The sequence below is a fragment of the Bidens hawaiensis genome, unplaced genomic scaffold (genome assembly GCF_021521415.1).
Source record: "Bidens hawaiensis isolate Kalapana, Puna unplaced genomic scaffold, B.hawaiensis_p1.1 tig00020909_1, whole genome shotgun sequence".
Classification (NCBI taxonomy): domain Eukaryota; kingdom Viridiplantae; phylum Streptophyta; class Magnoliopsida; order Asterales; family Asteraceae; genus Bidens; species Bidens hawaiensis.
In genome coordinates, this window is record NW_027493225.1 from 265,039 (window position 1) to 274,329 (window position 9,291).

General features: G+C 33.5%; 1 protein-coding gene across 1 annotated transcript; it reads right to left on the minus strand.

Moving 5' to 3' along the window:
- Positions 1 to 2,068: 2,068 nt before the first annotated feature.
- Positions 2,069 to 4,010, minus strand: LOC143562091 (transcription factor MYB4-like). The gene is made up of 3 exons (XM_077050002.1): positions 3,817 to 4,010; positions 2,676 to 2,805; positions 2,069 to 2,591 (listed from the first exon to the last, which is right to left on the minus strand). The coding sequence occupies exons 1-3, from the start codon at positions 3,947 to 3,949 to the stop codon at positions 2,234 to 2,236; spliced, it is 621 nt and encodes a 206-aa protein (XP_076906117.1). The 5' UTR covers positions 3,950 to 4,010; the 3' UTR covers positions 2,069 to 2,233.
- Positions 4,011 to 9,291: the final 5,281 nt, after the last annotated feature.

The window sequence follows — 9,291 nt, forward strand, 5'->3', positions numbered from 1 at the left end:
AGGTACAATACGAACGAAACTTGGTTCGGCGTTGGAACCTTGACCAACCGATGATTGTGAGGCAGCCATAACAACAAATATGAATATAGAAGAAGAGAAAACAAGAGATTAGAGAACTCAAAACGTTGTAATAGCGTTTTTTTGTATTTTTTTGCGTTCGGGTTTGCGTTTTGAGTGTTGTGATGAACCCATGACACCAAATACCTATTTATACTAGTAGTGGGGTGCTTGGGGGAGCCAAAAAACGGCTATTTTTGACCCCAACGGTCAAAAAACAGCCAAAAAAACGATTTCCAACGGCAATATTCGATCCAACAGCTAGAACCGGTTAGGAACCGGTTCCGGATGGTTCGGTTCCAGAACCGGTTCCGGTTCGGTTCCGGTTCCTACCCGTCCCCACTCAGAAATGCAATAACCGGTCACGGATCATCGGGTTGAATCAGATAGGGTCTGGTTCCTACAAAAAACGGGTAGGAACCAGTTCGGGTCCGGTTCGGGTCCACCGGTTCGGTCCCAGGAACCGGTTTCGTTGAACATCTCTATCTTAAACCGTTTTAGAGAGAAAATATTTAAAGTTACATGTGTGGAAGGGTTGTTCAAATAGCTCGCAAGTGTGTTTCTGATATTAACTGAGTTGTTTTGTCGAGCCACGAATTGGCTCGATTGATATTCTAGCTAATCTCGAGTTGACTCTTGCTCGGCTCGTAAAATGCCCTAGTAGTATGCGTATTAGAGGTAAAAAGTAAAAACAAAAAAATGGCAACTATTAATAAAAACAAATCATAAAAGTGTAATACATATTCAAATTAAGTTAGATATACTATATAACTTACTACTGAGTAAAACACCGTTTTATAGTTTTTGAAAACGACAAAGACAAAAAACTATATAAATGAAAAACCATCAACAAGGAGCTTAGATGGTGAAGTAATAAGATTACCTGACATTTTCGTTTAGTATAGGAAGCTTAGTCTCGAGCTCATTTAATAAATGAGTTTTAATTTAGGCTCGAGCCTGTTTAAGTTTGACTGGTTTTGAGTTGTAAGCTAGTCGATCTTGAGTGGATCACGAGCGACCAGCTTCGCTCACACCTCTAGAGATAAGACACATGAAAAAGAGAAAAAAAAAACGATGAATTAAAAGTTTTCTTTTGTTTTTTAAAGAAATATCCAAGTAAGCCACTACGGACCAATAACTGTCAACTTGATCACTACCTGTCAACTCGTTATACTTATTTAAATTAATAGGTTAAACAAGTTGTGTTCAAGTTATATAATTTTAAGCGTCTGGGTTAAGATTGATGTTTTACAAAACTAAATATATATGTCATGCTCAAGCTCAACAACACTGTAGGTGTAGGGTACGTCAAACCCGATACGACCTTTTATTTATTACATTATGCATTATTTTTATTACATTATTATTATTGTCTACTAACTTTGCCCATTGGGCTGGGGGTTTGTGAAGGTAACCCCTAACTGGGCCTGGCCCAATAAATGTTAGGGTTTCATGGTGATAGCCATGAAGTTCCTATATAAGGAGTTTTCATTATTCATTTGAAGAACCTTCTCTTGGACCATTGGCTTCCAACATATTTGTGTGTATGTAAAACAAGAGGAAACTCTTAGTAGTCACCTCCACTCCCCCACTTTTCCATGGCAAATCCCGAGCAACCGGAGAAAAAGCCAAATTTCCTGGTTCGTTCATATCAAAGACCGGGAAGCTTGGACTTGAATCCGACCCGGATCCATTCCATGTTTCTCTTCAAACAGCACACACCAACCTGAAACAACCAACCCCAAATTATATGCTCTTATCCAAAGTCACCCACTCAATTAAAAAGAAAGTGATCTAATCATGTTAGTATCCATCCTTTGTCGTTTTGAGTTTGGTGAACCAAACACGTTGATTAAAACATACCAACAACTTTATGGTTCATACAGTACAACAAAAATCTAAAATTAAAATCATAAAGTAAAAAAAATTATATCAAATTTCAATCATCTAATTAAGGAAAGAAACACATAACCTACTTTAGCACAGTACAATCATAATCTAAAAATAAAAATATAAAATAACAAATTTATATCAAAACTTGAAGAATTGTTGTACTTGTGTACAAAACAACATTTTGGATAGTTTTCAATCCTCTAATTAAGGAAAGAAATATATAATTCCTATTTTTAAAAAACATAAATTTCTATATTTGTTTCATCCTAAAATTATATCAACACTACAACTCCTGTTTTAAACTGGAATCTTCTTTCCATGATTCTTCATATTCTTGATTTAAATCAAACAACCACCTTTGTTGCTGTTGTACACACGGACCCGAACTCGAATCATCAGAAACTCTTTGTGATATTGTAGATTCATTGGAAACTATATTATCACTAGAATTTGACATGACATTTGGAAGATGCACACCCGAAAAGTTTATAATTAGTTTAATGTTAATCTTTTGTTCCTCTTTTAACTCATGAACAACTTCGGTATTGTGTTTGGTGCTGCGTTTTTTCAAGTGCGTGTGCCAGTGATTCTTGATCTCGTTGTCACTTCTTCCTGGTAATTGTGCGGCAATCGCTGACCATCTGCAAACCAATGTGAAAAATATTTAATATTTAGTGCAAAAAGTTTAATATTTTAACTAGTTTAATTATGTTTGAAGCACCTACTTGTTTCCCATTTTCTGATGAAATAAGATGATCATATCTTCTTCTTCCTTGCTAAAATTACCACGTTTTACACTCGGTCTAAGATAATTCATCCATCTTAACCTGCAACTCTTACCGCACCTTGCTAAACCTAATTACACAAATTTAAACATCGGGTTCATATAATCAGATTCAGCAGCTCGGATCCTCAATATATTACTTCAAACAAATGCACAAATTATTTAAATCAGATATAAATTTCTTATAAAGTTTCGGTGAATCAAAACAAATTATAATAACATCTAACTTAATTTAGCGCGAATTGATCATAATTTTACATTTCTACTTCAAATTCAATCTTCATAAAAATATCTTCTCTACAGAGATCTATATGAATCAAACAAGTCTACATAGATTCATACAATTCAAATATTCATACTAATTCATCTCATATAGATAAATTCTGCATTTCTACTTCGAATTCAATCCTCAAATTATCAATTCCTCTGCAATTCATACAAATCAAACAAGTCTACAGATATATATACAAATCAAACAAATCTAAATAGATTCATACGATTCAAACTACTAATTTCTAATGCAAGTGAGCCGAATCAAACAAATCTACACACTACACCGATCCATATGAATTAAACAACTACAAATTCATTCATTTGGGAGTATTTGGCTAAACTTTTGGAAACTGCTTATTTTCTTCACAAAAACAATAAGCAATTTCCAAGTTTCTGGAAATTGCTTATAAAAGCAAATAAGCAATTTCCAAAAGCTTCAAAACGGAGCTTTTCAAAACAGCTTATTTGCTTATCAAAAAAGCAAATAAGTCAGTTTTAAAAGGCTTAGCCAAACACCCTCCTTTCGGTGATGGAGATGAATCAAACAAATCTACATACTACACCGATCCATACAAATTAAACAACTACAAATTCATTCCAAAAGGGTGTTTGGTTAAGCTTTTAAAAACTGTTTATTTGCTCTGCAAAAGCAAATTTCAAGCTTTTGGAAACTGGTTATTTGCCGCAAATAGGTAGTTTCCAAAAGCTTGTAAACAAAGCTTTTCAAAATCTGCTTATTTGCTTTACAAAAAAACAAGCAAATAAACAAGTTTTAAAAGCGTTTTCCATTGTAAGAAAGAAAACGGTACCGGCATATTTAGGAAGTTCGCGCCAATTCCAGTGGCCATAACGTTGAATGTAATCACGTAACTTATTATCTTCTTCTTCACTCCATGCGCCTTTTTTCATGCCATTTTTGTCTATGCAAGGCGCTCTCACCATTTCCAGATCTGTTTCTTTTTCTCTTTGTTTCTCTTTCTTCAGCTACCATCATGATGAGTCTAGGTTTGTTGGCAATCAGCATTCATTATTTTATTATTTTATTACTTTTTGTTATGTTACAGTCCACTACATGTGCCATATACAATTTGTAAAGTGTATCCTTTAGTTTATGTGAAAGTTAAGTTTGCCCCATTGTGTTTTCTGATTTGTGAAGATTGTCTCTTCACTTAGCCATCACTAGTACAAGTCACGTTTATTTTAATGGTGATATGGACACGTTTTGAGCTCGGCTTGTTTTGACTTATAAAGCCTAGAGCTCGAACTCAACTTGTTTGAGCACTATTTTTTAAACCTCAAGCTCGATTCGTGAGTTGTTTTCAAAAAACTCGAGCTTATCTCGTATATAATATACAATCGACTATGTATAATATAGGGTCAAGTTATTCTGCAAAGGGTAACAAAAATGAGAAGTGTGAGAAACCATAAATAATTGACATGTATCAAGTGAGGACCAAAAGAAAAAAGGTATAGAGGTAATTGTATACATTTTCTCTCTCCACGTTCAATGCACATGTTAATACCCCTATCATTTTAGAACCTCTATAACTTTTTTGTATGATATTTTTTTAAAAAAAAGTTCATCATAATAACAAGCGTTTTTTTATCTTTAATATAAGTATTATTTTTGTTATATAAAATTTAAAACAAAAATTACGTCATTGTGTTTTCGCTTATCATTGTGTCTTTTTTCGTCACTGTGTCTTTTCGCACACCATTGTGTCTTTTTTCGTCACTGTGTCTTTTTGCACACCATTGTGTCTTTTTTCGTCACTGTGTCTTTTCGCACACCATTGTGTGTCTTTTCGCACACCATTGCGCCTTTTTTCGTCACTGTGTCTTTTCGCACACCATTGTGTCTTTTTTCGTCACTGTGTCTTTTCGCACACCATTGTGTCTTTTTTCGTCATTGTATCTTTTCGCACACCATTGTGTATTTTCACACACCATTGTGTCTTTTCACTTATCATTGTGTCTTTTTTGGTCATTGTATCTTTTCGCACACCATTGTGTATTTTCGCACACCATTGTGCCTTTTTGCTTATACATCATTGTGCATTTTCGCTTATCATTGTGTCTTTTTTCATCATTGTGTCTTTTCGCACACCATTGTGTATTTTTTCGTCATTATGTCATTTCGCACACCATTGTGTTTTTTCGCTTATCATTGTCTTTTTTCGTTATTGTGTCTTTTCGCACACCATTATGTCTTTTTTCGTCATTGTGTCTTTTTTCATCATTGTGTCTTTTCGCACACCATTGTGTCTTTTTTCGTCACTGTGTCTTTTCGCACACCATTATGTCTTTTCGCTTATCATTGTGTCTTTTTTCGTCATTGTGTCTTTTCGCACACCATTGTGTCTTTTTTCGTCATTGTGTCTTTCCGCACAACATTGTGTTTTTTCGCACACCATCTTTTCGTTTATCATTGTTTCTTTTTTCGTCATTGTGTCTTTTCGCATATCGTTGTGTCTTTTTTCGTCATTGTGTTTTTTCGCACACCATTGTGTTTTTTCGCTTATCATTTTGTCTTTTTGTCATTGTGTCTTTCAACTCATCATTATGTTTTTTTTTAAATACTAATAACACTGTTTTGTAATAATAATATGTAAAGATAATGATAAAATAACAACAAAGTATTTAATACATAAACACAATGATTAATATATGTTACACAATAACTTGAAACGTAAAACACAATGGTGAATACGTATAAAACAGTGACCTAAAACGTAAGATACAATGGTGAATACGTATAACACAATGACCTAAAACGTAAGACACAATGGTGAATATGAATATATATAACACAATGATTTGAAACGTATTACGCAATGTAAACAACATATTACACAATGAACAAACAAAACACAATTAAAAAAACCCATTAATTTTTTTTTATATATAACAATATGATACTCATATTAAAGATAAAAAATGCTTATTGTTATGGTGAATTTTTTTTAAAAAAATAATACTGTATAAAAAAGTTATGGACATTTTAAAATGATGGGGGAATTGCATGTGCCTTGCATGTGGAGAAAGAAAGTCACCAAATGTGGGTTATTACCTTTATACCATTTTCATCAATTTTTATTTATTAAATTAATCTCAGTCATTCAAATCTAAGATCAATGGACTAGATTTCTTCTCACTCTTCTCATTTTTATTGTCCTTTGCATTTTAACTTTACCCGTATAATATATACATTATGTAAAATGTTTATTATTTACATTCCACTACATGTGATATATACATTATGTAAAGTGTTTTCTTTTGTTTTTGTGAAAGTTAAGTTATGCCTCTTGTGTTATGTAATTTGTGAAGATTGGTCCTTCACTTAGCCATCACAACTAACTCGACAAATATTTTGATAAGCCACCGATTTTTCATTCATATGTGGAAATTCTTCTATAACGACATCATCAATTGGTTGTTTTGCTTTTTCGACGACCCCCTCCTCTGAGCCGATTTTAACTATGACAATCAGTTTTGATCAATAACTAACATAGGGTTTATGATGTTGGTCTCAAGGTTTTTAATCTAGGGTAGGGTTGTAAAACGGGCCAAGCCTGAGTTTGACTAGGCTTGAACTTGGCTTGTTTTTACTTATAAAGGCTAGAGCTCGAGCTCGACTTGTTTTGAGCCCTTTTTCTAAAGCTCGAGCATGGCTCGTTAGTTGTTTTCTCAAGATGGGGTTCAGCTTGTTTATTATTTATTAGTTAATTTATATATATATATATATATTTTTTATTTTGAGAAAAAACTAAAGTGAGCCTAATCTTGGCTTAAGCTTTGTGTTTGTACCTTAAACAAGCCAAAGTTTTGCTTGAGTATGGTTGTGAAGTGTAAACTTAATACAAGTCCGAAAGAGGCAAAAATTAATAACACGCAAGGCTTTAGAGTTCGGGTACGATAGCTAAACGAGCTTTAATTGAAGCTCGGAATTTGATCGAGCGCGAAAAAGCTCAGCTCATTACAAGCTTTTAATCAATTCGAGCTTGAGTAGCTTACAAACAGCTCAGCTCGTCTCCGATCTCCAACCCATCATAAATACAGTTCATGTTTATTTTAATGGTGATATGGACACATTTTCAATCAAGATAAGGTGAGTTGGAATAGTTTAACATGACTTATACATCAACAAAAGTTGGACCACATGTAATTTTAAAGTTAAGATATGTAATATATATTAGTTAAAGTGCATTCAAGGTAACATGGAAGTCTTATCTAAACTAACAGTTGCGGTCAAACTAATATGGATTTTAAAGTCTCTAGGGCCATGTAAGACTACTAGGTGAATCCGTTTCTTCTTGGAATTTTTTTGATTTTAAATTGAATAATAATGTCTAAAGGCTGTATTTTGTTGATGAACTTTGATAAGCTAATTAATGTTGTAACATTCGACACATATGATACTAAGCAATATATTTCTTAGGAGGACGGGCACCATTCTTCGAGCAAACTTGCGTTTGAAGTTTTCTTCTCATCCCAAACATTGTACCCAAACTACGTTGATGATATTTAACGCAAAACCGATATGAAATATGCCTAATGTGTCATAAACAGTTAAACATCCCTTGGGACTCATTGTCCCCAATAACATTTCTCCGTCATTGTAAACATAACATGAGTGATTCTAATACTATTTGTAATATCCGACCTCTCATACCAACCAATATTATCTTTATTGCCTACAAGAAGATCGCCAATTTGCTTTTGTTGTTTTAGTGGAAACTTATCATAAGGTTATAATTGCTCCCGTTAAGTTCTATAATCTTTTGAGACGAAAAAAGTTTATGGCTATGACCCAGTATCTCTCATGTAGACAGGAAATAATGGAATATAACAATTAACAATATAAGATTTGTCTTAAATCACAAATAGATGTTAATTATGTACCGTGAACTCGTGTTTTCATACAAGTGTCTTTGTAAACATAGGGTGAAGCGAAATCTATAAATTAAGTAGTGTAGTGTGAAGATCATTACTGAAGTTAATTTATCATCATCATCGTATTCAGTAAATCCCACCAATAACAAAGTTATGGTAGGGTTTGAAGAGGGTAAGATGCAGACAGTCTTACCTCTACCCCGTAGGAATAGAGAGGCTGCTTCCAGTGAGACCCCAGCTCGATAGTAGTTTTGCATCAAGCCTTGGACATCAGGCTCCTAACACTCAACCATTATGACATCTGCTGATTGGTGCATGATCCTTTGTCTTTCGGCTATCAGCGCCACCACTTGATGCATGATTAACCTTCCGCCACTTTTAACGTTTTTTTACACGAAATTAGTAAAATAACGTCAAAGTTAGTGCAATTTCATTTTTGCCCACCCGAGGGCCCACACATATATATATTATATACGCATACCACAACCAAAGCGATAAACATAGGGTGAAGCGAAATCTATATATTAAGTAGTGTAGTGTGAAGATTATTATTGAATTTAATTTATGGTATATGAAAATAAATAAAGGTTTGTAGTCCCAAGTGTAAATACAAGATTAGTAAAGGCATCCAAGTGTAACTTAGCCTTGGTTGTCATGGGTTCATTATTTAATTTGTAACCGGCCAGACGGATTTTGATTCACCCAACACCTCTACTCTACTCTACTCCATTCATTATAATACTTAAATACCGTTTTTTGTTTCTAGAGTTGTTGAATGAAAGCTTTTTAGTCTTTATTCATACCATCCTCTACCTAACTTCATTAATAATTTATTATATTGGTTTGAATGACAAAACTAGCCCCTCTAAAAGATGTCAATATCATATTCAGTCCGTTTAGTTTACGATAACTCAACAATAGAACAACTACTCGATATTGTTTTGTATCGAATCATGTGGACTATTGACATGTATACATGTTATATCGTGACATCTTGGACATCATGCCTTACTCGTATAGCATCAATAGTTTATCAAAATGTGATTATGAGGCAACAAGACTGTCTTCGAATGAAATACTTCATCCTTTAATTTTAACAAAGTTAAGTTGATTCTATTTTAAACTCGGATCTTGTCAGTCAAGTTATTCACTAAAGCAAAGAACTTAAGAAAGGAGATCATGTACCTAACATTGAGTAATGTTTATGTGAGAATCTTGTTGTTAATATACATAATGTTTTTCATCTTCAAAGTCAAAGTTTTTGACCATTGACGACGATGTGCTAGATGAAGATGAGTTTAGGTGAGCATTTACTTTTTATATATATGTGTGTGTAAATAGTTAAATATGGTTTATTGAAAAAGGCTAAAAACATTGAAAATTTTGTGTTT

What these genes read in the sequence shown, in the direction of transcription:
- LOC143562091 (XM_077050002.1), bottom strand. Translation starts at nt 3,949, where the DNA reads ATGGTGAGAGCGCCTTGCATAGACAAAAATGGCATGAAAAAAGGCGCA. An exon ending in CGAACTTCCTAAATATGCCG is followed by an intron (nt 2,806 to 3,816) that starts GTACCGTTTTCT and finishes TTGTGTAATTAG; the next exon opens with GTTTAGCAAGGTGCGGTAAG. An exon ending in CATCAGAAAATGGGAAACAA is followed by an intron (nt 2,592 to 2,675) that starts GTAGGTGCTTCA and finishes ATTGGTTTGCAG; the next exon opens with ATGGTCAGCGATTGCCGCAC.